The sequence below is a fragment of the Equus caballus genome, chromosome 2 (assembly GCF_041296265.1).
Source record: "Equus caballus isolate H_3958 breed thoroughbred chromosome 2, TB-T2T, whole genome shotgun sequence".
NCBI lineage: Eukaryota > Metazoa > Chordata > Mammalia > Perissodactyla > Equidae > Equus > Equus caballus.
The window spans coordinates 48,717,288-48,741,998 of record NC_091685.1 but is presented as its reverse complement, the minus strand read 5'-3'; the positions used below and the strand labels follow the sequence as shown (position 1 = coordinate 48,741,998).

The 24,711-nt window shown below is 61.7% G+C and overlaps 3 protein-coding genes and 1 long non-coding RNA gene across 11 annotated transcripts; 3 read left to right on the top strand and 1 right to left on the bottom strand.

Moving 5' to 3' along the window:
- The first annotated feature begins 408 nt into the window (after positions 1-408).
- Positions 409-6,926, top strand: KLHL17 (kelch like family member 17). Of its 3 annotated transcripts, none has more exons than XR_011434130.1 (12): positions 409-1,312; positions 2,231-2,490; positions 2,575-2,696; positions 2,859-3,080; positions 3,539-3,655; positions 3,882-4,095; positions 4,391-4,535; positions 4,620-4,787; positions 5,148-5,217; positions 5,336-5,409; positions 5,573-5,754; positions 6,058-6,926. XR_011434130.1 is itself a non-coding variant. In XM_023636090.2 (12 exons), exons 1-12 carry the CDS (start codon positions 516-518, stop codon positions 6,284-6,286), a joined length of 2,619 nt encoding a protein of 872 aa, XP_023491858.1. In that variant the 5' UTR covers positions 419-515; the 3' UTR covers positions 6,287-6,926. The 3 variants fall into 3 exon arrangements, 1 of the variants encoding a protein (XP_023491858.1); XM_023636090.2 differs by having other exon boundaries at positions 419-1,312; positions 5,148-5,236; XR_002806374.2 differs by lacking the exon at positions 5,148-5,217 and having other exon boundaries at positions 412-1,312.
- On the top strand, positions 6,921-16,154 carry PLEKHN1 (pleckstrin homology domain containing N1). 5 transcript variants are annotated; one of them, XM_023636098.2, is made up of 16 exons: positions 6,921-7,912; positions 8,011-8,110; positions 10,838-10,984; positions 11,069-11,149; positions 11,247-11,319; positions 11,604-11,731; positions 11,801-11,932; positions 12,424-12,504; positions 12,898-12,973; positions 13,086-13,234; positions 13,374-13,523; positions 13,740-13,880; positions 14,054-14,194; positions 14,347-14,538; positions 14,755-14,803; positions 14,886-16,154. In XM_023636098.2, exons 1-16 carry the CDS (start codon positions 7,830-7,832, stop codon positions 14,999-15,001), a joined length of 1,839 nt encoding a protein of 612 aa, XP_023491866.1. In that variant the 5' UTR covers positions 6,921-7,829; the 3' UTR covers positions 15,002-16,154. The 5 variants fall into 5 exon arrangements, with proteins under 5 accessions (XP_023491866.1, XP_023491867.1, XP_070111818.1 ...); XM_023636099.2 differs by lacking the exon at positions 14,347-14,538; XM_070255717.1 differs by having other exon boundaries at positions 11,604-11,932.
- Positions 15,481-21,332, bottom strand: PERM1 (PPARGC1 and ESRR induced regulator, muscle 1). Of its 2 annotated transcripts, none has more exons than XM_005607607.4 (4): positions 21,013-21,332; positions 17,673-20,029; positions 16,797-16,922; positions 15,481-16,565 (listed from the first exon to the last, which is right to left on the bottom strand). In XM_005607607.4, the coding sequence occupies exons 2-4, from the start codon at positions 19,885-19,887 to the stop codon at positions 16,444-16,446; spliced, it is 2,463 nt and encodes an 820-aa protein (XP_005607664.1). In that variant the 5' UTR covers positions 19,888-20,029; positions 21,013-21,332; the 3' UTR covers positions 15,481-16,443. The 2 variants fall into 2 exon arrangements, with proteins under 2 accessions (XP_005607664.1, XP_001496745.1); XM_001496695.5 differs by having other exon boundaries at positions 21,124-21,331.
- Positions 21,230-24,199, top strand: LOC138921525 (uncharacterized). The gene is made up of 2 exons (XR_011434156.1): positions 21,230-21,325; positions 21,816-24,199. It is a non-coding gene; the product is annotated as an uncharacterized lncRNA (long non-coding RNA).
- Positions 24,200-24,711: the final 512 nt, after the last annotated feature.

The following is a 24,711-nucleotide window of genomic DNA, read 5'->3' as shown; positions in this document are numbered from 1 at the left end:
GCCTGTGAGGACATCAGCGCATGGACGACGAACGACGCGCTTCTGGGGGGGATCATGCAGCAGACAGGCCTGCTGTCCAGGGAGCTTCTGCAGACCAGTAACAAAAAGCCAGCCGTCTAGGAAGAAACGCCAAAGAAAACAGATGGCGAGGCCACGTGGGCAGTTCCCAAGGACGAACGACGCCCTGCTGGCCAGGTGGCCTCGCCCCATCAAAGGAGCGTCAGCGAGACGAGAGCTGTCCCCACGTCACGGGACGGTCCCACCACACCTGTGCGGGGGCAGGGGGCAGGCAGCGCGCAAAACTGGGGCTGATATTGAAGCCACTTTGGCCAAAGCTGCCTGAAAGTGCTATCCTTGATACTCAGTCCAGCGAGTCCTCTCTTGGAAATTCACCTACGAACACATCTGCCTAGGTCCACAACACGGGGCTAGGTGGGGACTGCCAGCATGTGCAAAGGCCCGGAGGCTGGAAGGTTGCCCTGGGGAAGGAAGGAGGGAGGTGGGGAAGCCAGCCTATGCCCTACTTCCCTTGCCCCACCTGCCTAAGGGCGAGGGTCCTCGGGCCTGAACCCACAATAGGAGACCCCACAGCCCCCAGGGCGCCGGCGACACTCTGGGCAGGTCCCCAAGCTGTGTGCTTCCCGCTGCCCCGGCAGCCAGCGTCCAGCTCAAGGCCTGGTAATTGTAGGTGTTATACTTGTAGGATTCAAGGCGCAAACCCAGCAAAGGCCCGAAGAGCAAAGGGGCCCGCCCGAGGGCCACAGAGAGGCAGAGCCGCTTGCGGCCCTGGAGCTGGCTCAGGCCCCAGGCAGGGCTGGCTCAGGTCCCAGGGGCAGCACGTGCGAGGCCCCGGGGCTCTCGGTGTGTCGAGGGTGCACTTCCTGAATAAGCTGGCGGGGCCGGCAGGTCCTGGAGGCTTTCTGGAGATAGTCGGAAGGCGGGACCCGGGGGCTTCCGGGTGGAGGAGAAAGGCGGGGCGCCGGCGGAGGATCCGTGGCCTACGCTGCGTCCCCGAAGCCGCGGGGGAGCGCAGGAGGCGGGGCGGGCGGCGCCGAGAAACAGCGGCTGCGGGCAGGCGGCGGGAGCAGGGGACGCCGAGCAGGCCGCCACCGCCGAGCAGCCCTCCAGCCGTCCGTGCGTCCGGTCATCTGTGCGTCCTCCGCGGAGCGGCGGCGGGTCCGGTGGCCGAGCCCATGCAGCCGCGCAGCGAGCGCCCGGCCGGCAGGACGCAGAGCCCGGAGCACGGCAGCCCGGGGCCCGGGCCCGAGGCGCCTCCGCCGCCGCCGCCCCAGCCACAGCCGCAGCCGCCGGCGTGAGTGGGCTGGGAGACTGGGGACCGTGAACCCGGCCGGGGGCCGAGTAGGTCCGGGAAGGAGGGAGGGAGGGAGGGAGGGAGGGCGCGCGCCGACCCTGGCGGGCTGCCCGGAGTAGGCAGCCTCGGCGCTCCGCAGGCTCCGTCCGCCCGTGGAGGGTCCAGCCCCCTTCGCTGGTCCCCGCACACAGCGGACCCGGGGCAGGGTGTCCAGAGACGGCTGCTCTCGGAGGCTCTGCCCCCTCCCGCCGCCCTTGAATCCCGGCTGCTCTGGTCAGGGCTCGGGAGGCTTGTCTTCAGAATGAGCCGGGGACGGGGGCGGGGGCGGGGGCGGGGCGGGGGCGCCACTCCAGAGGGTCGAGTGAGGTCAGTTCTGCTGGTGGGTCTAGGGGTCCCTTTCAGAGCCTTGGGACAGCACTGACCAGTTTCACTTCGTGTACTTCTTGTGTGCCCAATCCGTGCTGAGGAAACGGGACTCCCACGGGGGTGCGGGAAGGGTGGCCAGCGATGGACAGAGGAGGGCAGAGGAAGCCTGGTTCTTAATGAGAGTCGCAGGCAGAGGGGGGCCTGGCTCTTATGGGGGTGCTTGGGCAGAGGGGAGTGTGCGGCTGGGGAGGGCTAGTGGCAGAGGAAGCTGTACAGGTCCAACCCTGGGCACCAGGTGCATCTTCCCGCTTTGTGCCGGGAGCAGGTGCTTTTTGCAGGAGTCTTCTTGACTCCAGGGAGGCTCCCTGGACACAGAAGGAGCAGATTGGGGTGGAGCCCAGGTGACAGAGGCGGTCCTGGAGAGCTGGTCCTTGATTGAAGCCAGGTCTGGGCCACTGGGGAGGGGTGACCAGTGCTGGCCCTGCCCAAGGTCTAGGGTGGGTGGGCAGCTCCCTGCACAGTGCACCCTGACCTGGTACTGCTTGTCTGCAGCCCAGAGGCAGAGCGTGCACGTCCGCGGCAGGCCCGGCCCACTGCCCCCATGGAGGGTGCAGTGCAGCTGCTGAGCCGCGAGGGCCACACTGTGTCCCACAACTCCAAGCGGCACTACCACGATGCCTTCGTGGCCATGAGCCGCATGCGGCAGCGCGGCCTTTTGTGTGACATCGTCCTGCACGTGGCTGCCAAGGAGATCCGGGCGCATAAGGTGGTGCTGGCCTCCTGCAGCCCCTATTTCCACGCCATGTTCACAAGCAAGTACCATTCCATCCAGTCTGGGCACTTGGGGGCTCTACGGATTTCCCAGGTGGGCACCACCCTGACCGCTGTCCCCACAGATGAGATGAGTGAGAGCCGCCAGACGCACGTGACTCTGCATGACATCGACCCCCAGGCCTTGGACCAGCTGGTGCAGTTTGCATACACGGCTGAGATCGTGGTGGGCGAAGGCAATGTGCAGGTGAGCTGCCTTGTCCCTCAGTCCCATTCCCCACTGGGCCCTGTGCCTCAGCTCTCCCTATGTCCCTAGCGTCCCCCTGTGCCTCTCTTTGTTCCCTCAGTTCCTTATATCACATTTCTCTGTCCCTGCTCCCCTGGCCCTCTTTCGCACATCGACCCACAGACTCTGCTCCCGGCCGCCAGCCTCTTGCAGCTGAATGGCGTCCGTGATGCCTGCTGCAAGTTCCTGCTCAGTCAGCTCGATCCCTCCAACTGCCTGGGCATCCGGGGCTTCGCCGACACACACTCGTGCAGCGACCTACTCAAGGCGGCACACAGGTACGTGCTGCAGCACTTCGTGGACGTGGCCAAGACCGAGGAGTTCATGCTGTTGCCGCTGAAGCAGGTAACGTGCCAGCCGGGGCATAGCCTGGACCCTGACCCAGCCCTCAGCCCCTGGCCCCCATCCCCTGGGCCCTTAAGACCTGGCCCTTTGCTCTTCAGTCCTTATTCCCAGCCTCTGACCCATGTTCCAGCCCCACCATCCATCCCCTGGGTCCCTCTACCCTTTCCCTATTTTCTGACTGTACCCAGGCCTTCACTTTCGACTCTTAACCCCATCCTGTCCTGACCTCATTCTGTCCTGACCACATCCCTGCTTTCAACCCTGAATTCCTGGTTCCACGTCCCCAGGGCTGCTCTGGACTAGGCCCCCAAGAACCAGATCTGAGGCTCCTGACCCTGCTTGGCTCCCTCATAGAAACACTGGGCCCCTTGTTGGACTGTCCCTCCCAGGCACCTTCAGGGCTCCATGGGCCCTCAGGGTCCTGCCCAAATCTCAGGTCTGAGGGTCCCCACCCCCAGGTGCTGGAACTGGTCTCCAGTGACAGCCTGAACGTGCCTTCGGAGGAGGATGTCTACCGTGCCGTCCTGAGCTGGGTCAAGCATGACGTGGATGCTCGGAGGCAGCATGTCCCTCGGGTGAGGCCAGGCCCTGGGGGGCCTGTGGTGTCCGGGAGGGGATACCATGGCTGAGGGCCTGGGTGCACCTGGGCCTCTCTGTGTTCAGAGACCCCCCACAGGGGTGATATGAGCACATGTCTCAAGGAGGGTTCAGGGTGTCCTAGGGTCATCTCAGGCCGGGGCAACATGTGCCCATGGGTGCCACCTGCTGCCTGACCGTGCCCACCCCCCGTCCCCCCCTCAGCTGATGAAGTGTGTGCGCCTGCCCCTGCTGAGCCGGGACTTCCTACTGGGCCACGTGGATGCCGAGAGCCTGGTGAGGCACCACCCTGACTGCAAGGACCTGCTCATCGAGGCCCTCAAGTTCCACCTGCTGCCCGAACAGAGGGGCGTCCTGGGCACGAGTCGCACGCGGCCCCGGCGCTGCGAGGGTGCTGGCCCCGTGCTCTTTGCTGTGGGTACGCCCACCTGTCCTGTCCCCTCACGTCCAGTTCCCCCACGTCCCTGCCCTGCATTTTTTCTCCGCAAGCCCAGCAAGAGCTCACCTACCCTGTGCTGGTCACGTCTGGTACCCACCCCACACCTCTACTCTGTCCCCCCATGGAGGACCCTGTGCAGTGTGACCCACTTGCCAATCCCTGTCCCCACCCACCCTTAGAGTCCCCTTTCCCTTGACCTCGAGCTGTGCCAACACCCACCAGCCCATTGCCTCCCTGGGTCCCTCCTCCTGCCTTGTCACCTCCCCCTCTCTAGGTGGTGGGAGCCTATTTGCCATCCATGGGGACTGTGAAGCATATGACACACGCACTGACCGCTGGCACGTGGTGGCTTCCATGTCCACGCGCCGGGCCCGAGTGGGCGTGGCAGCAGTTGGGAACAGGCTGTACGCTGTGGGCGGGTAAGCGTGGAGGATGGTCTTGGGTCAGGGGCTTGGCGTGTTCTCTCTGGGCCAGCCCTGACCGGCAGCGGATCCCTCCCCTAGTTACGATGGGACTTCAGACCTGGCCACTGTAGAGTCGTACGACCCTGTGACCAACACCTGGCAGCCAGAGGTGTGCATGGGCACAAGGCGCAGCTGCCTGGGTGTGGCTGCCCTGCACGGGCTCCTGTATGCAGCTGGTGGCTACGATGGGGCCTCCTGCCTCAACAGGTAGTGGCTGGGGTCAGGGCCGGGTGGCCTTTCGGGGTTGTCTCAGCAACAGGTATGGCTGCATCAGGGCAGCAGAGGTCACACCTGAGGGGAGCAAAGGGGGATGCCACCTGACTCACGTCACCAGAGTCCCTACTGCCCCCTCTTTTTCTCTCTGGGATCCTTCCCACCAGTCCAGGGCTGGGCCCAGGTGGATGGTGCCCATCTAGTAGGCCCTGCTTCCTGCTCCAGGGGGACTCAAGTCAGTCTCCATGACTGCCCAGTGCGGGATTTTAGTCATTCCATGGGGAGGGCAGGTCTTGGGGCCAGGACAGCCTTTCTGCCAGAGCTCAAGGTCAGCGGCGGTCCTGGTGTCCACAGTGCTGAGCGCTATGACCCCCTGACGGGAACATGGACATCCATCGCCGCCATGAGCACCCGGAGACGATATGTGCGTGTAGCCATGCTCGGTGGGTGACAGGGCCTGCTTCATGTAGTGCCCACCCCTGCCTGCCCCCCCCGACACCCCACCCCAGCAGGTGCACCATGGGCATGTTGCCTCCCTGCAGATGGGAACCTGTACGCCGTAGGTGGTTACGACAGCTCATCACACCTGGCCTCCGTGGAGAAGTACGAGCCCCAGGTGCGAAACACACCACTATCACAGTGCCTCCCAAGAGCTGCTTGAGGGCACCACTCTGGCCACCCAAGTCCCACAGACACCCCACCCTGGAGTAGGGGTCTACACTGTGGAGGTGGAGGGAGGTTGTGATGGGTCTGCCCCTAGCCCATGCTCTTGACTGCAGGTGAACGCGTGGACACCTGTGGCCTCCATGCTGAGCCGGCGCAGCTCCGCGGGTGTGGCAGTGCTGGAGGGGGCCCTCTATGTGGCTGGCGGCAATGATGGCACCAGCTGTCTCAACTCGGTGGAGAGATATAGCCCCAAGGCTGGTGCCTGGGAGAGTGTGGCACCCATGAACATCCGAAGGTGCGCCAGTCCCCACCCCACTGGCCTGCTGTGTCCCCTGTCGCCGTTCCCCTCTACACACACTGACAGATGTGTCCCACAGCTTCACCCCTGTGTGGTGTGCCCACACCTCCCTCCCCTGCCCTCTACTTCTAGGCTTTCCCAACTCTGGTCCCCAGAGGCTCCTCCCCCCACGCCCCCCCCTCCCCGTGGCCTCGCCCCCAGAGGCTCCGCCCACGCCTGGTGGCCCCGCCCCCAGATACTCTTCCCACGCCCTGGTGGCCCCGCCCCGTGGCTCATGCCCGACTGACCACCCGTCTCCAGGAGCACGCATGACCTGGTGGCCATGGACGGCTGGTTGTACGCCGTGGGGGGCAACGACGGTAGCTCCAGCCTCAACTCCATTGAGAAGTACAACCCGAGGACCAACAAGTGGGTGGCTGCCGCCTGCATGTTCACGCGGCGCAGCAGCGTGGGTGTGGCGGTGCTTGAGCTGCTCAACTTCCCGCCGCCCTCTTCGCCCACGCTGTCCGTGTCGTCCACCAGCCTCTGACCTACGGCAGGGACTGCACAGAGGCCGACCCCGCGGCCTTCCACATGCCTTAAGCCCCAAGGGGTGGCCCCACCTGGGGCGTCCTGCACCGTCTGTCCACGTCTTTGTCTGTTGAGGCCACCCGTTTGTGTTCATTCCTCAGCGTTAGTTTCTCTGTGTGCCGTTTATTTATTTATTCGTTTATTTATTCATTATTTATTGGTGGATGAGCAGCGCTGCAGCTCCCAGTTTATACGTTTAGTCGAAGTGTCTGTGTCTCTGGGAGCAAGTTGCCCTTCAGGGTGTCCTACCATCCGCTGGGGGCTCCAGGGAGCAATGGGGGTGGACATTTGGGCCAACTCTGCCTCTGCAGGTCTGGGGGATCACGGGTCAGATGCAGAGCAGCCAGGGTTAGTGGGGGGGCTTTCTAATCAGATACAGACCCCCCCCAGCCTGTACTTTGCACACCGCCTTTTCCTCCCCCAGCCAGGCACGCTCCCAGGGAGGGCACAAATTGGGCTTCCTTCCTGTGGGGTAGTGTCTTTTCTGGATCCTGCACTGAGCTGGGCACACGTGTGCCACAGACCACACACAGCAATATGAGTCGACTTGAACAATAAACACGTTTCTTGGGCTCTGTGGGCCTGAGGCTGAGCATCCATCTCTGCCTTTCAGGGTGCTGTCTGGGTGGAGCGGGCCGGCCTGGGGGTGGGTCTGCAGCTGGGCTCAGGCACTGCGTTGGCATTTGAGCGCTTTGAGGCAGCACCATCGTGTCCAGGTGGGGCGGAACTGGCGACGTCCTCAACAAGTGCCAACCAGGAGCATGGTTCACCGTCAGCCTGATCCTGAGAGGCTCCTGTGGCCCCTGGCTCACCTCAGGCTCTGGGGAGGGGGGCCTGCACAGCATCCTCTCACCTCACCGTGATGGCCTGGGTGTACCTGGGAGGGTTGTGGTCTCCTTCCTGATTCTGGGTAGGCCTCGGGGACCTTGACAGCTGGAGATGAGGATTGGACTGGGGCAGGGGAGGACTGGGAGAGGGTCCTGGCTTCCCCTTCCCCGATGTTGCAAACTCCTGCTTCCGTGGCTGAGAGCAGGCACACCCCCTTACAGTCACTGGTGACTCAGAGACTGGCATATACGTGGAAACAGGATGTGTCCTCACATAGGGGAGGCCTGGAAGGGGGTCCCTCGGCTCACCAACCTCCAGCCCCAGGCACCCCCCAGCCTACGTGTAGGCAGGGAGTGCACTCACAGGCCAGGCCTTCAAGGGCCCTCCTGTAGACTGGAGGCTGAGTGGGGGGCTCTTGACTGGGCTGTGGGGGGTACTTCCCCCCTGTCCCCCAGGCTGGACTGCATGTGTGGAGGACTCGGGCAAGAACTGAAAGACCCGGCTCAGGTAGGGCCAGGTCCCTCCTTGGAAAGGCTCCGCCTTTGCCCGGCTCCTGGATACAGGGCAATTTCCCAGAGCCCCGCCCCGGGAGGCGGGGGCAGGAGGCTCAGAACAGAGGGACCCAGACGTCGACCTGTTCAGCTTGGCCAGCCACCACTGCTGCCGCCAACGCCATGGGGAACAGCCCCTGTGTCCCTCAGGCACCTCGGAGGCTCCGGGCCTCCTTCTCCAGAAAGCCTTCACTGAAGGGAAATAGGTGAGGGGGGCAGGGGCTCAGCCTTGGCCTCTGGGTCACAGGGTCGCCCTCAACTTGTCTTGGGGGCCAGGCTGTGAGCCCCCCTCCCTTGTCCCCAGAGAGGATGGCGCGAGGAAGCTGACTGGCTTGTTTGGCACCGAGGCCGGTCCCGACGGGGACACCACTGCCGACAAGATCTTCTGCTACATCCCTGGGACGGTGAGCTGGTGGGTGGGCGTGTCCCAGCTCAAGTGACGAGCTCACTTGCAGGGGTGCGGTGGCGGTGGTCTGTATGTGACTGCATGTGTGTGTCCTGTCTTCGCTCAGCTCAAGGTCTTCCCCTGGCAGCTGGGGGGAGTCAAATCCAGAACAAGGTGAGGAAGTAGACACTGCCCCGCCCTGGGGAGCTCATCTGGCTGAAAGTCTGAGCAGAGAGCGAAACTGAGACCCAACACTGAGTCAGTGGGGTGAGCGAGCAGCCGGCAGGGGCGGGCCACGGGCGGGGCCTCCAGGAGTCTCTCTATTGCACCGGAGGGGGTGCCATGGCCAAGCCATACATTCAGAGCCATCCCTGTGAGCCATGAGCCCTGGTGTCTGCCCGATCCCCGGGACCAGGCACACGCCTGTCTGTGTTGTTGCTGTGTGGGCACTGGTGTCATGCAGGCAGTGTGGCTGTGAACCCTCACCCACCTTGTCACTCTGAGAGAGTGAGAGGCTCAGGTAAACAGTGAGCCAGCCTCTCACGTACTCCAGGCCTCAGTTTCTCCCAGGTGGTGTCTCCTTGGTATGTCCTGTGCTTCATCTCACAGCAATCTGCTATGTCTCCTTGCCAAGTCCACACAGCAAGGACGTGGCTCCCAAGCACATGCTAGGCCACCTCTGAGCTGAATACCACGCAACTGCCCTGCCCTTCACTGTGGGGCTAAGGGTTAGCTGAGAGAGAGACAGCCAGCCCTATTCCCAACATGGCTGGCGTTGGATCAAGGCCAGGCTCCACTATGTATGGAGGCCCCAGGATGTGAGGGAAATGATCCCCCAATTTCTTACCCCAGGAGCATCTGGAGAGGACAGAGGAGGAACACCTGTGACTCTGTGCCAGTAGCTTGGGCCAGGGCTTCCCCCCCTCTATTTCTTGGTCCTCACACCCTCCTCTTGAGGCCTAGCAGCTGGTGTGGGCTTCAGAGCCCACTTTTCCAATGTGTTCCCATCAGGCTGGGAAGGACTGGTGGGCCTGACCCTTCTTCTGCTCTCTGAGGTCGCAGGGTTCCCTGTGGGCCAATGCTGGCTTCAGAAACCATGCTTCCTCAGAGACATGGACAGAGCACTTCCGTTCAGGGCCTGGCTTGGCCAGGCCAGGATGCACTCCTTCCATGTGGCCGTATCTCAGACCTCAACTCCATCTGTCCAGGCCCAGGACATATCATGTGACCTTGGTGGGGTTCCCTGAGGCATGGTGGCCCTGATGGTCCTCTCCTGCCAGTGCATGGTGGCTAGAGGGGGTGCCAGACATGCTGAACCTTGGGAGGTGGGGCCGGGGGAGGAGCCAGCTCTCATGGGCCCTGCCCTATGGAGGGTTCTGCACCCACACATGAGCCAGCCCTGCCACGGCTCTGAGCAGGCCCCTCCCTGGGCCCTTCCTCCCTAAGGCTGAGCCTGGCCCACAGGGCCAGCTGCTTGGCCTGTCCTGCTCCGTGGCCTATTTTTCATGGTCCCGTTCCGGCGTCATCCCTGCCCTGGGTGTGGGTACAGGAGGCCCCACCCAGAGGCAGGGAGGCCAGGAAGCTGTGTGTCGGTCTGTTCACATTCCTGGGCTTGCCCAAGGGGCGGCTAAGCTTGGCCAGAGCACAGCAGCCCGAGAGGTAGCCCGAGCCAGCTCCCACAGGGAGCGTGGCCCTCTCCCCAACTCAGTCCCTCGACCTCGGCCCCTCAGCCCCAGGTCAGCACCCGTCCCTGTTGACTCCAATCTGATGACTCAGCCCCTCTTTGTAGAGGGCTCTCTGGACCAGGATTGGTCAAGGGCTTGCAGGCGCCGACCCTCCCTCTTTCTGCAGACATCCCAGGCCTGCTCTAGGCCCTGGGGACACAGCAGTGGGAAAAACAGACAAAGACCCTGTTCTCATTGTGTTCCCATTCCTGTGACAGAGCCAGATGGCAAGACAAGTGGAAGATATAATAAGTTAGATGTGGCTGTCGCTAAGGAGGAAACATGTGCCGAGGGCTCAGGGAAGGTGGGAGGTCAGAAGGTACCCAGACAGGACCTTACCGAGGAGGTCAGGTCTGAGCCAAGCCCCGAAGGGTGAGAAGGGAGTTTGGGCTGAATGTTCCAGGCCGAGGGAACAACAAGAGCGAGGACAGACGTGTACCTGCTGTGAGGGGAGGGCCACCAGGACCCTGGCCGTCACTGTGAGCAAGGTCACAGGGCACGTGGTGAGGCTGGGGGCTAGCACCAACTCTCGAGAACCGATCGCTGCATCTCTCCCCAGTTCCACATCCACTGACATCACGTCAGTAGCTTGAAATGGGCTGTGGCGGGAGTATGTATGCCTTCCTTTTGTAGAACCAGATGTTAAACATCCACCAGCAGCTCGAGGCACCCGAGGGTTTCGAGCGAGCCTCACTCAGAGGCCTGGAAACCCCCCTGGCCCACGGGTCTCGGGAGGTTGAGTAACTGGGACAAGGGGACACAGCTCAGGAAGTGGCAGAAACATGGGTGACTCTCCGCGGAGTCCAGACCTCGCCTCACTGTGTCCACCACCAGACCACATCGCTCTGATGGCAGGGAAGCCGTGCATGTGTGCGTGCGTGCGTGAGTGTGTAGGTTCCGTAGGCATGCATGATGGGGTGTGTGTGTTCTTAATCTGTGTCTTGTGTGACTGGCAGGTATGTCCAGGCTCGGGGCTGCCGGCCCCAAGTCAGGCCCTCTCCTCTGAGTTCTGCTCCCTGCAGGATATCCCAAGCCTGGAGAGCCAGCGAGAAAACCTGGAGCAGCCGTTCCTGACTGTGTTCAAGAAAGGACGGCGGAGGGTGCCCGTGAGGAACCTGGGCAAGGTTGTGCACTACGCCAAGGTCCAGCTGCGATTTCAGCACAGCCAGGTGGGGGCTGGCCGGGTGAGGAGTGCTGAGGCACCAGCCTGAGGCCTGCCCCCAGCCCCTCAGACGCCGCCTGCTCTCCTCCAGGACACCAGCGACTGCTACCTGGAGCTGTTCCCCTCGCACCTCTACTTCCAGGCCCATGGCTCCAAAGGGCTCACTTTCCAGGTGAGGGGATGGGCGCAGGGAGGAGGCGGGAGGAGAGGGAGCGGCCACCTCCCACTGAGAGTGTCCCAGCCCTACCCTCCTTGCTGTGCCCTGGCAGGGGCTGCTACCACTGATGGAGCTGAGGGTCTGCCCACTAGAGGGGTCCAGAGAGCATGCCTTCCAGATCACAGGTATGTGGGCAGCATGAGTGGACCAGGCCCCTGGGAGGGTGAGAAAGCCAGGGCTGCTCAGTGACCTTGGCCTCTGGCCAGGCTCTGGGACACTGGCAGGACCCTGAGCGCATTAGGGGTCTTGGCTCCAATGGGCACACGTGCACTTATCACACTGGGTGAGGGCAGTGGGTGGGGATCTCCAGAACTGTGTGTGACCTGGGTCCGGGGTCAGGAGGAGCCCCTGGGAGGGGCCTTGCCTGTGGGCTGCTGGCCCAGCCCCCTCTGCTGCCACCCGCCCGCAGGCCCGCTGCCCGCCCCCCTCCTGGTGCTCTGCCCCAGCCAGGCGGAGCTGGGCCGCTGGCTCTACCACCTGGAGAAGCAGATGGCCCTTGTGGGAGGACTGCAGCACTGTCACTCAGCGCCACCACAGGTCAGTGCTGGGACCCCACCCCCTTCCCATCCCCACCCTCTCCAGCCTGCCCTGACCCCCCTTTACCAGGACCCCCCGGAGGACGAGCTTCCCTGGACTCTGCAGCGCAGGCTGACTCAGCTGCGGACGGCCTCAGGACGCCAAGTGGCAGGCAGCGCCATCTGCGCCTCGAGAGTCAAGCTGCAGCATCTGCCCTCACAGGTGGGGCGGGACACAGGGGTGAGAGAAGGTGAGGGCAGGGGGGTGGAGGGGGGGATGGAGAAGGGGTGAAGAGATGAGGGAGGGGTGAGGAGGTGGGGCAAGAGTGAGGAGTTGGGGGAGGAGATGGGGTGAGGAGATAGGGGAGGGTTGAGGAGGTGGAGGAGGGGTAAGGAGATGGGGGAGGAGATGGGGGAGGGTTGAGGAGGTGGGGGAGGGGTAAGGAGATGGGGGAGGAGATGAGGTGAGGAGATAGGGGAGGGTTGAGGAGGTGGGGGAGGGGTAAGGAGATGGGGGAGGGGTGAGAAGGTGGGGGAGGGGTGAGGAGATGAGGGAGGGGTGAGGAGGTGGGGGAGGGGTAAGGAGATGGGGGAGGAGATGGGGGTGAGGAGATAGGGGAGGGGTGAGGAGGTAGGGGAGAAGATGGGGGTGAGGAGGCAGCGGAGGGGTGCAGGTAGCAGATGTCCCCACTCTGCCCTTTGACCCCCTCACAGGAGCAGTGGGACCGGCTGCTGGTCCTGTACCCGACTTCCCTGGCCATTTTCTCTGAGGAAGCAGATGGGCTTTCCTTTAAGGTGGGTCTTCCCCACTGTGGACCCGCCCCAGGGAGGCACCCTATGTGTGGGGGTGGGAGGGGGCATTGGGTCAGGAGGAACCTGTATTTCGGGGCCTGTTGGAACAGAGGCATGCTGGCCACACCCATCAGGCCCGCTTCCCTGGTCAGTCTGGTCTCAGCTCTGACGTGGGGAAGGAGGGGCCCTTGCCTGGTGCCCTGTGTCATCCCAGAGGGTCCTCAGCCACCAGCCAGACCATCACGGGGGCAGGTGGCGGGGGCACGGCCGCTCCTGGGCGGCTCTCGTGTGCTGGCTCTCAGTGCCCTGAGAGGGGCCTGTCTCTCCAAGCGGGCCTGCTGCCTGGCTGCCCCCTGGAACAGAGGCCCCATCCTCCCTGCTGCTTGCTCCTCACAGGGGGAACTCCCACTCAGAGCCGTCCACATCAACCTGGAGGAGAGAGAGAAGCAGATCCGCTCCTTCCTGATTGAAGGTGGGCTGTGGCGGGGCTGGGAGGGAGGCACAAGCCTGGAGGGTGCCAGCTCTTCAGTGGGGCCTCCCCAGGGCGCCCTGCCCACCTGGCCCCTCACAGCATCTGTGTGCAGGGCGCCTCATCAACACCATCCGCGTGCTGTGTGCCAGCTACGAGGACTACAGCCACTGGCTGCTCTGCCTGCAGGCCATCTCCCGCAGGGAGGCGGCCCCCGCTGCACCAGGCCTGGAGAGCTTCCTGGGGCTGCAGACGCCCACACAGGTGAGGGTCAGTGTAGGGGGCCGCCCCACAGCTCAGGCTCCAGGCAGTGTAGCCACAGGAGGACAGAAGGGTGGGTCTGGGCACGGGTAGGTGTGGAGAGGGTCCTGCCATCCTGCTCACCCACCTCTGCGTTGCCCAGGTCATGGGCGGCGGCCGAGGCTCTCTCACCTCAGATGGACAGACCAGCTGGAACTCTGGGTGCCCGGTGCCCCCCTCCACCCGCACCAGCCACTCCCTCCCCGAGTCCTCAGTGCCGTCCACCACAGGCTGCCCTGCCCAGTCTGCACCCGTGAGTGTCTGGAGGAAGGGAATGGGCGAGGGAAAGGGACGGGGGCAGGAAGCGAGTTTGTGCTGGGGAGCCTGGGTCCCCATGGCACCCCATCCCAAGAGGGACCCTAGGTCCTCAGGGGAGGGGAGTCAGGCTGGCGGGAGCTTGGTGCAGCCTCAGAAGGTTGTGTGGGAGAGGGCCCCAGGGAACTTTCTGGAAGGTTCTTGGTCTCTACAGGACCAGATCAATCCCAGCTGCACCAGCATGGTCAGACAGAGGGCAGAGCTGAGACGGGGCGGCAGCAGCCGCTCACCCAGGAGCAAGGTTCGGGGCGAGGGGCCCAGTCCAGCCACCCCACTGCACCTGGACCTGACCAAGGTGGGCCCAGCGCGCTGAACCGGTTCCGGGCCTGGCTCACCCTCCCGTCCTCCCTCCTTGGCCTCTGTGTCTTGGGCCCAGGTGGTCCTGGAGCCATGCAGAAGCCTCTTGCATGGAGAAGGGAGGACGGCATGTGCAGCTCCAGGAAACCTGTCTCCTCTGCTTTCCTGCAGCTGAGCAGAGCGGGCCTGGAGGGCGGCCCTGTGGCCCCAGACCACCCCCTGGAGTCACCACACTCCCCACTCTACGTTGATCCCTACACGCCACCTGCCACCTCCCACCACAAAATCACAGACGTCCAGGACTTGGACGAGGTCAGTCATGAGGGTGACAGAAGGGGCTGGAGGTGCCCGAAGCCTGGGCTGGTTCAGGCCACGATGAGAGGCTGTGGGGCTCTGGAGCGGGGGTCCCCCAGCTCCATGGAGGCCCTGGCGCAGGGCCTGGGTCACCACCACTTTCCCCACAGTTCCTCAGTGTGATGCAGAACTCGCTCGGCCCTGAGCCCTCTGCCCTGTTCCCATCTGTCCCCGTGTCCGTGCCTGTCTCTGAGCCCAGTGCTGGACACTCTGAGAAGGGTGCCCTGCAGTCCCGAGCCCCTCAGCGGCACCGAGGCTCCATCAAGGGCCGGGGGTCCCAGCCCCCAGACTCCCCTCAGTTTGTGAGTAGCAGCCCGCACCCTGGACAGGGCTTCTTGGGGGGAGGGAAAATGGCGGGGGGGGCCTCCCGGAACCCTGCAGGAGAGATGGAAATGGGAGGATGGAGTGGGCACAGGCCAAGGACAGGGAGCAGTGGGCAGGAAGGGGCAGCGGGGGGCACGAGGGAAGGCTCAGGGGCCCCCGGTGCTTGGCTCTCAGACTTGTGGTTGTGTCCCCAGGCCTCCCCTGCAAGAGAAGCGTCGCTGGGCCCCCTGCCGCCTCCCCCAGGTAAGCGAGGGCTCCTGCCTCTTTCTGGGGACCCCTGGGTATTGCTTCCTGAAGGCACATGTCTGTCTGCCCTCCCCACCAGATGGCCGTCCCCCCAGAAGCTATGACAACATCTGGGACAAGGTTCCTTCTCCCTCCCACCGGCGGTGGCCCCGCGGGGCGCCTGAGGCTGAGGAGGGGCTCATCCAGTGGATCTGATGGCCGGGCAGGCCGCTTCTCGGGACCATCTGCCAGTGTCAACCTGGACGGGGGTCTGCAGCAGGGCCGCAGGCTGACCAACCCCCCGTCCAGTACCACATCAGGCTCTGGCCCCAGCAGGGTGGAAGGTCCCCAGAACATGGAGTTTTCCTGAGCTCTGGATGGGCCAGGAGAAGGGCGTCATCCTGAGGATGCCCTGGCCCAAGTGACTGGACCACAGATCAGGAAAGGATGCCCAGAGGGGCCGGACCTTGGCCTGCTCCCCAGGAAGGAATAAGGGAAGGGACTTGATGGGGGCTTCACCTAGGAGCAGGAGGTCAGAGGGCTGAGAAAATCAGGTTAATGAGGGTCAGAGTATGTGAAGTCAGAGAGCTTGAGGGTCAGAGGTCCACGAGGTCTGAGACATCATCAGGAGAGGCAGGAGAGTTGCCTAGGTGTGCGAGTGGGATGGGGCTGGTGGGGAGGAACTGACAAGAGACTGAACAAGAAAGAGAAGGAGATTTATTGGTGCTGTATCCATGCGTTCTCCACTTAGCAGCCTGGAGTCTCCCGTCGTCCTGAGGACCCCATGCATGCCCCCCCAGCACCCCCGCTGCTCTGCCACCACCAGTCCCCTGCCCACCTACCTACCCCATCTCCGGCTCCTCTCAGCCCCGGGACAATCCCAGGTCCAGTCCCTCTACCTGACACCATTGCACTCTGCCCTTGCACCTTGTCCAGGCTCTGCCCTATAGACCCCCGCCCTGCAGGGGCCTCTGGAGCCCCTTCCCATAGGCCCCTGTAGGCCCCTGTTCACTGTCTCAGGCAGGAGCCAAGGAGGCCTTGGCCACAGGCCCTTGGGGCTCAGGGACCAGGGAGGCCTCAGAGGCCCTCACCAGTCCAGCCCACTTCTAAATGGGGCAGAGAGTCCCTGGGACCTGCCCCCCCAGCCTCAAGCCCACCCAGCCTCATCACCCTTGCCCCTGCCCAGGTCTCCAGCAGGGTCTTGCTGCTGCTCTGACCCCCTAATTTCCAGTGCCCTGCCCTCACCCCCTGACTAGATAAGCTGGTAAAATACAGGGCACCCAGTCAAATTTGATTTCAGATAAACCGCAAATATCTTAGTGTAAATACGGCTCAAATACTACATGTCTGAAATTCAGGCATCACTGGACATCCTGTGCTCTGATTTGCTACCCTGGCCACCTTACTAACCAGCTCCCTGCTCAGCCCCTTCTCGCCCAGCCTTCCAGAACCTTCCCCTCTCCGGGTGTGGGGTATAGCCTTGGCCTCAGCCACTGGCTGGACCCTCGGTGGAGTCCAAAGGAGCCAAGACCAAGGATGCTGGCTCCTTCCTAGATGGTGGAGAACAGAGGTCAAAGTGCAAGGCCTGAGGGCAGCGCCTGCCCTGAGCACCTGTGGCCGTTTCCTCATCCTGCGTCTTCCTGGGCCAAGACTGGGTCCTAGGAGCTGGAACTGGAGCTGGGGCTGGGGCTGCGACTGCGGTTCGGGCTGCGGCGCCCCCTCCGCACCTGACCACGGAAGTATCGGATGGCAGAGATGGTGCCAATGTTGGCCAGCAAGACTGCAGGAGAAGCACAGGCCCCTGAGTGCCAGCTCCACTCCAGCCTGGTCACCACCTTCTACCCGTATGGCCCAGCCCTCAAAGGGCAGGAGGAGATTGGCGGGGCATGGGAGTCAGCAATGGGAAAGCAATGTCGGAGAGAAACCTGTGCCTCCCCATGTACGCTCATCCCTGCTGGCCCAGCTGGTGAGACTGGACACCACTGTCCCTCCTCCCCCAGAGCCCCCAAACCTGTTTTCCAGGCGTCTGGGGTATGCAGATCCGATGTTCGCACAGCCCAGGTAGCAAAGGCCACAAACACTAGGCACATGTCGTTCTGGCTGAAGGTAAACGAGGTGAGGGGACCCCAGGGCTCCCCTAGAAAAGAGAAGTACACCCTGAGCTCCGGCTGCTCCACTCAGACATGCCTGCCCGGGGACATGTCTATCCTGGGACATGGCTGCCCTGCGACATGCCTGCCCAGGGACACATCTATCCCGGGACGTGTCTATCTTGGAACACGCCTGCCTGGGGACACATCTATTCTGGGACATGGCTGCCCCAGGACATGCCTGCCTGAGGACATGTCTATCCCAGGACATGTCTATCCTGGGACACGCCTGCCCCGGGACAGGCTGTCTGAGTCACCCCTTCCCCATGATACTCTGTCCCAAGACACAAGGTGATGTGTGGCATAGTTGAGTCAGGCCACCTTCGGCAAATTGCCTCTGGGGCACCGTTTGTAAAATATCTTCTAAAGGGAATGTAAGATGAAGTCTATTGACTGCCTGACCCAGCGGGCAGCAAGGCTGAGCAGGAACCACCCTGACACCTGCCCTGCCAGAGGCTGGGGGCAGGTGCTGCTGTCATCAGACCTAAACACAGTGGTGGTGAGTGCAGAGTCAAACCCCTGAATGGGCACGATGCCTGGCCTGGTCTGCCCCACCTGGACTGTGTCCTGGGATGGCTGGAAGCAGGTCGTTCCTTCCCAGAGCATCCCCAAGGCCCCCCTACTGGCTCATGACCCAGGGTCCTGGCCTGCCCTTCCCCAATAGCCCTCCTGGCTGAACTCTCTGGACAGTGTGTTCCCAGGACCTGGACAGGCCATAGGGCCCATGCCACACATACCTGCTTGCCTGACTGCCAGGTTGAGCTGCTCTGCTGTGGCTGGGCAGGGCTCTGGTGGGGTTCCAGGGCCCACTCCATGGGGGACCGACCTGGGGTTCTCTGTGGCCTGCAACTGGAGAAGGGCAGCCGGTCCCAGCATGCTGTCTACCCTGTCCTCCCCAAGGAAGTGATCATAGGCCTCAGGGATGGAGATGGGCATGGGGTCTCCAGGTGGAGGAGCTGGCATAGGCTTGGCCGGAGGGGGTGGGGCCAAGGAGCGCCCCACTGGGTGCTCCGACCTCTGGGCTTGCAAGTCCTGGAAGAAGAACTCGCACACGTCCGGCCACTGGACTTCAGCTGCAGCCTGGCCAGCCTCTGCTGCCTCTACAGTATCTTCGTCCTCTTCCTCAATCGTGTCACAAAAAAAGAACTCATAGGCCTCTGGGAGGGTCACTGCAAAGCAGCTCCTGGGCTCGGGCCACTCCAAGGCAGAGGAGGCCGGGGGAGGCAGAAGCTTGAGGACCCGAGGCTGGAGGGGCCGGGGCCCAACTGCCACAGCGTCCCAGGCTCCAGGCCCCCCGCGGCCCCCAGCTGCCATCCTGGGGGCTGAGGACCGGGCTGTGGCTGGTGAGGGTGGGCCCAAGGCCTCTCCTAACCCTGGCTCCTCGGAGGGACTGGACACAGCCATGGAGAATCGCACTTTCTTCTTTTTGGCGCTTTGGACAGGCCCTATGGGGGGCTCCCCTGAGCGATGTCCAGGGGCACCTGCTGGAGGCTCCCCTCTGGGCCTCTCTCGCTGCCCTCCTGGAGACACAACAGGGGTCAAACCCAGTTCTACCGCTGGGGCAACCTCCACCACATCAGGCTCAGCCTGGGGAAGGGCAGCAGGTATAGACACATCCACATCACACTGGGCCTTGGACACAAGGGGAGGCAGAGCTGTGCATGGTATAGCCTTTGAGACAGGTGTGGATGAATCCACCTCTGGCTTGACCACTGGACCTGGTGTAGGCAGGTCCACATCCAGTCTAGGCTTGGAGGCAAGTGTAGACAGAGGCGTGTCAGGTTGAGGCTTGGAGGCTGGTGTAGACAGAGTTGTGTCAGGTTGAAGTTTGGAGGCCGGTGTAGACAGAGGCATGTCGAGTTGAGGCTTGGAGGCAAGTGTAGACAGAGTTGTGTCTAGTTGAGACTTGGAGGCTGGTGTAGACAGAGGCATCTTGGGTTGAGGCTTGGAGGCCGATGTAGACAGAGTTGTGTCAGGTTGAGGCTTGGAGACAGGTGTAGACAGAGCCACATCTGACTTAACCATTGAGACGTCTAGACGAGCTTTATGGGCAGATGTGGTCACAGTGTGTACCCCAGCTCTGGGGGTCATTCTGAGCAGGTCTGTACCTTGCTGAGTTGTAGGAACAGGTGTAGACAGATCCAAACCTGGCCCTTGCTTGGTCACCTGCTCAGGGGTTCCTGCAGACTCTGACCCCAGTTCGTCCTGCCCAGCTCCTGCTGTACACTCTGCTATCCCAGTTGAGAGACCCTTCCCCCTGGACCCAGCCAGGCCGAGACCCTCCTCAGGCCTGGGCTCCGTGAGCAGCAGGCAGCCCGGCTGGGTGGGAGCAGAGCCGGCGGCCCCCGAGCGCCCACCCACCTTGGTGCCTGCAGGGCGCCTCTTCTTTCGGCTGGGGCTGCGGGGTGGGGCTCCAGGGCTTCCAGGAGGCCTCTGGGGGGCAGTGCTGCGGCCAGGAGACTCGGGGCTCTGGGGGGGCTCCCCAGGGGGACTAGGGGCAGGGCCCCGGGGGGCCGGCCCTTGCAGAAGCCTCTGCATCTCCTGTCTGGAAGACTCTGGCCCAAGGAGGGATGCGCTCTGGCCAGGAGGGGTGGCACCAGAGCTGAGGGACAGCTGAGCTTCTGGCTGTGCGGACGTGCTGGGCGTCTGCTGACCGGGCTCCGGGGCCAAGGTGGGCTCATGCCAAGACCTGCTGACCAGCTGCCGAGTGGCCACTTTGTCCTCCTCCTCGAGACCAGGCCAGCCCCTCTCCCTAGAAGCCGGCTGCCCCTGGAGAAGGGGCGGGGGCCCAGGGGGACTGCTGCCACTGCTGTCCCCTTGGTCAATGTCACTGGACAAGAGCTCATCCCCAGAGGCCAGGCCGGCCTGCAGGAGGCCACACTCTTCGGCAGTGGCCGAGAACTCAGCCCAGTCCTGGTCGCTCAGTTGGACACTGTACTGGAAGTTCTCCATCTCGGGTCAGCAGAGGCACCTGAGCAGCAGAGCATCCAGCCTTCACGGACCCAGGCCCCGGGCATCGGCCAGCACGCACTGCCACCCGCCCCCTTGGGTGCCCCCACCTCCCTGGCTCCGGGGCTGGCACTTCATCTCTGTCCTGAAAGAAAGCGGAGCAGAAAGAAGCTGGAGAACCTGGTCCTGAAAGAACCCTGGAGGGAGCTGTGCTGCTTCCAGACCTGATTCTTCCTCCAGGAGAGAAAAGGCACCTCCCACCGGCCCTGCTTCCAGCCGACCCCAGGCGATAACTTTATATAACGACAGGTTGTACGTGCCTACCATCAGATAGGTTTTAGATTAGTGAAGTAGGCTGCAAAACAGGCCTTCTTGTGCTTGAATTTAGCCCCCAGAAGTGGCTTCCTTCACATCATGGAGCATTTCTGTCCTGCTGAGTCAGCCTCACCTCCTCCAACTTTCCTCCAGAGTTGTCTGTACTGAGGCCAACTTTACACAGCAAAGCCCATTTCAAGGACCACCCACGAGGAGTTAGTTCACCTGGGCAATGGGCAACCCTGGCCTGTCCCAGCATGCCCCAGGTGGCAGCTGGCCATGGGGGAGGGGCCACAGTGTCCAGATGACCAGCCTCTGGTGATGACCTTCCACCAACCTTGGCTGGGGCAGGCTGCTGGGCTTCCTCTGAGCTCATCAAGGTCACAGTGATGCAGACCAGAGCCCACTCAGGGGTCACTGGGAAGAGCCTGGCTCTGCCTGCCTCGGCAGGAGGTCACAGACCAGATATGACCTTCTTGATTCTCATCGGCCCCCAGGGCTATCCCCGGGACCTGTGCCCTGACCCTGGCCTGCCCAGCTGGCAAAGCCCCTCCACTCCCATCTCATTGAACCAGGGCGGCCACAGCTGACCCTATGGGGAGCTGCCCTTCAGCCTTTTGTCAGCTACTGCTGGACCCAGGGAGGTAGGAGGCCACTCTGGCCAGGCCAGTCCTAACATAGAGATGGCTTGAGACCGTGGCTTCCTGACCCACTGAACTTTGCCTTCCTCCCTGGCCCTTGGGGAGGTCCCTATGGGGGCTGTCCGCCTTTGGGACCCCTTAAGGTGGGAAAGAGGGGCTGACCATGTCGTACCTGGGACCCCGCAGCCAGCCGGGGCAGCGGAGCTGGGCATCCAAGCTGCCTGTCCCGGAGGGGCATGGTGCTGGGCTCCCACGCGGGCCCCACCCCCACTGCCAAAAATACCTTGTCTCTGTGGTCACATGGCTCCTGCCAGCCGTCAGGGTCCAGGCCACAAATAGATGGTATTTGAGGGGCCTCCAGCTATGTGAGGGACGCCTTCCTGTCAGGTCAGACGCCTGCCAGAGAATGCTGACCAGCAGTCAGGACTGCATGGCCTCCCTTTCGCCACCGTGCACACCGTGTCCCCGCCGGCTGCCCTTTCCTTGTAAGTGGCCCCGCCCACCCGCTGTGAGACCTCATGCCCACCGCTACTGCCACCTGCCTGCTGGCAGCCCCCCAAGACCAGAACAGCCCCTCTGGGTCTTAGAACTTTACCCTGTGGCCTGTGGGGACCAGAGGGAGTTACAGAGTGATGAGCTGCGAAAGGACTGTTCCAGAATGTCCCTAGAGGTCCTTTGGGAGTGGGCTGCTGCCAACCTGGGTACAACCTTGCACCTCCCTGGTCTGACCTCAAGGGGCTCACTAGCCCCTCCCTGGCAGCATTGCTGAGCCTGCCAGTGGGGCCTAGGGTGCAAGTAGGGGCATTGAGGGCTCTCGGTGGAGGGCACCCCAAAGGGGCTGGGCCCTGGGCCTCTGGAAAGGGTTGGGAGGGGCCAGGGAGGAAAGTGGGTCTCTCTCCACCACCACCTCTCCAACCTGGGCTCCTGTGGACAGGGCCCAAGATGGGGGTGCCAATGCAGGGTCTGTCCCTCCAGGAAAAGGGGTCTGCTACCGCCACTAGAGGTGAACCTGTCACGCAGAGGAGACAGTCAGGGGCAACTTGGCCTCAAGAACAGCAGCTCCTCACAGGCTCCTCCCACGCGTTTCCCCTGAGCACTTTTCCAAAAGTGCGTTCATCCTGAGAAGGGTGCCTGGAGGACCCTTCCTTCACAGTTGAAGTTGGTGAGGCACAGAGAGGGTGAGTGACTTGTGCACAGGCACACAGACAGTAAGTGACAGAGTTGGGTCTCAAAGCCCCTGCTGTTAGCCATGCTCCAGGCCATCCTGACCTTGGGGCTGGTGGTGCCCATCCCTGGGTAGGTCACTGTGACACACACTTCTTGGGCCTCCCTGCTGGGGGACACGAGGAGGGAGTAGAGAGATAGCAAATATCTGAATAAACAGGTAAATAATATCATTTCCAACAGCGTCACATTGTAAGAAATAAGGAGAGTGGAGAGAGGGGGCAGCCTCAAGGGGCTGGAAACTTCTCCAGGGAGGGGCCTTGGACCAAAAGGCCTGAGGATCTGAGGGACAGGATTCGGCAGGGGGGAGAGCAAGGGCCGAGGCTGTGAGGATGACAGTGGAGGAGGACAATGAGGCACGGCGTTTCAATTCCTGGTAAACTGTTCAGTGTAATGCGTGCAGGGAGGGCAAAAATAGACACAAGGTGAGAGAGCCAGACCCCGGGGAAGGACGAGGCCTGCTGCTGTCTGCTACCCCAGCCGCCTGGCCTGCCACCGGAATTGCGCCCTACGACACTTTCTGCGTCTGTGTATAAAGAAAACCCAGTTTTCCCTCCTGTGTTTTCTCCTGCGAGTCTCCTTCACTGCACACACAGAACACTTATGGGCATCAGATTCGTGGGGTTTTCCCACACCGAGCAATTCTCTGACACGGGTTGGGCGTCTTACACTTTAATTCAGTGCTGACACGGTCTGCCCCACTTCAGAAGCCAATCACAAGTAGCAGGTCCCCAGGTGACCACCACTTCCGAGCTTGGCTACAAACCAGAGGCCCCCATGACCTTCCCCTACTTTGCCTTCAGTAATTTGCCAGAATGACTCACAGGCCTCAGGGGAACATTTACTTGCATTTAGCAGTTTATTTTGAAGGAGTGAAGAGCCCATAGCTCTCTGAGCCGGCACTGTTGGGAGCTCCTGCAGGCTTCACACCCAGACGGGGTGGGTCATCAATTCCCTGTCCAGCCCTTCTCCCTGCTCGGGAGAATGGGGGTGGGGCTGAAGATTCAGAGCTTCTAATCATGGATGGTCTTTCTGGTGACCAGCCCCAATCCAGGAGCCACCAGAGTCACCTCATCAGCACAAAAGATGCTCTGAGTGCTCCTGTCACTCAGGGATTTACAAGGGTTTTAGGAGCTCTGTGCCAGCAACCGGTGGCAGCGACCACAATGTGTATCTTCTGTTATCTCGGTCTGCTCCCTTCCTCATCACGCCCTGGAGCCAGGCGCCTGAGGGCTGTGTGGCCAGCTTCAGCACGGAGGGTCCCCATGCTAATGTGCGCATCGCTGCCTCCTGTGGGTGAAGACCTGGGTCACTCCCGTTCTGCACTGCAGTCATCCTTCCTCGTCCATGGTCTCGCTCATCACGGCTTCAGTTCCCCGAGGTCAACCTCTGTCTGAAAAGGTTAAATGGAAAATTCCAGAAATAATTAATGAGTTTTAAATTGTGCCCTGTTCTGGGTAGCACGATGAAATCTCACACCTTCCTGCTCCAGCCCACCGGGGACGTGACTCACCCCTTTGTCCAGCGCATCCAAGCCGTAGATACCACCACTCGTTAGTCACGTAGTAGATGTCTGGGTTATCAGATCAACTGTCAAGCGTTGCAGTGCTGTGTTCAAGTCACCCTTGTTTTACTTAATAATGGCCCCAAAGCCAACTTTGTTATTAGTTATTGTTGTTAATCTCTTACTGTGCCTAATCTATAAGTTAAACTTTGTCGTGAGTATGTATACATAGGAAAAAACAGTCTATTTGGAGTTCAGCACTATCACGGTTTCAGGCATCCACGGGGGCTTTGGGATGGACCCCTGCGGATAAGGGAGGACAACGGTACTACAAACAGTGATGTCATGAACATTCTGGAAGATTTCTTTTGGCAAACCCATGGATGCGATTCTGGAGCCTTTGGGTCAGGGTGTGTTTGCCCAGCTTTAGTTTCTGCCCAGCAGTCTTCCCAGGGGCCGTGCACCCGCTCCACTCCCCAGACTCACTCGGGTGACTCCCACGTGCCCAGCGTCCTCACCAACACCTCCGATCGTCTCTTTCTCTAGGTGTCTGGGGCTCCAGCTGACTCTATCTCACTGCAGTTTTCATTCATGTTTCCTTAATAATAACCAAGCTGCTGGCCGTCGGTAACTTCTTTTGTGAGAAGTCTGTCTCTTCGCTGCTTTTGCCACTTTCTATGCCTTTTTCTTGTTGATTTGTGGGCATTTGCTATACGTTCTTGATAAGAATTCTTTATTGAATATTTTCTCCCTCTATCTCGCCTTTTCATTCTCTTAACGATGCCTTTTGATGAACAGAAGTTTTAAATTTTAACACGGTCCAAGTTGTCAACAATTTCATTCAGAGCGGTCGCTTTTTCCATCCTTTTAAAGAACTCCGCCAGCCCCGAAGTCGTGAAAGTTTCATCGAGATGTCCTTGCACGGTTTCTTTTTTTTTTTCAGATTTCATTTTTCCTCCTTCTCCCCCAAGCCTCCAAGTACATAGTTATGTGTTTTAGTTGTAGGTCTTTCTAGTTGTGCTATGTGGGACGCCGCCTCAGTGTAGCTTGACGAGTGCTGCTAGGTCTGCACCCAGGATCCGAACCAGGCATAGCCCCGGGCCACCCAAGCAGAGCACGGCAACTTACCCACTAGGCCACTGG

Coding starts and splice junctions, on each gene's coding strand:
- KLHL17 (XM_023636090.2), top strand. CDS start 516: ATGCCCTACTTCCCTTGCCCCACCTGCCTAAGGGCGAGGGTCCTCGGG. Junction 3,081..3,538: donor TGCTGTTGCCGCTGAAGCAG/GTAACGTGCCAG, acceptor CCCCACCCCCAG/GTGCTGGAACTGGTCTCCAG. Junction 5,237..5,335: donor TGTGCGTGTAGCCATGCTCG/GTGGGTGACAGG, acceptor GCCTCCCTGCAG/ATGGGAACCTGTACGCCGTA.
- PLEKHN1 (XM_070255717.1), top strand. CDS start 7,830: ATGGGGAACAGCCCCTGTGTCCCTCAGGCACCTCGGAGGCTCCGGGCC. Junction 11,320..11,603: donor GCATGCCTTCCAGATCACAG/GTATGTGGGCAG, acceptor ACCCGCCCGCAG/GCCCGCTGCCCGCCCCCCTC. Junction 12,974..13,085: donor CCGCTCCTTCCTGATTGAAG/GTGGGCTGTGGC, acceptor ATCTGTGTGCAG/GGCGCCTCATCAACACCATC.
- PERM1 (XM_005607607.4), bottom strand. CDS start 19,887: ATGGAGAACTTCCAGTACAGTGTCCAACTGAGCGACCAGGACTGGGCT. Junction 16,923..17,672: donor CCTGGCAGTCAGGCAAGCAG/GTATGTGTGGCA, acceptor TCTCTTTTCTAG/GGGAGCCCTGGGGTCCCCTC. Junction 16,566..16,796: donor CCCAGACGCCTGGAAAACAG/GTTTGGGGGCTC, acceptor CTTCTCCTGCAG/TCTTGCTGGCCAACATTGGC.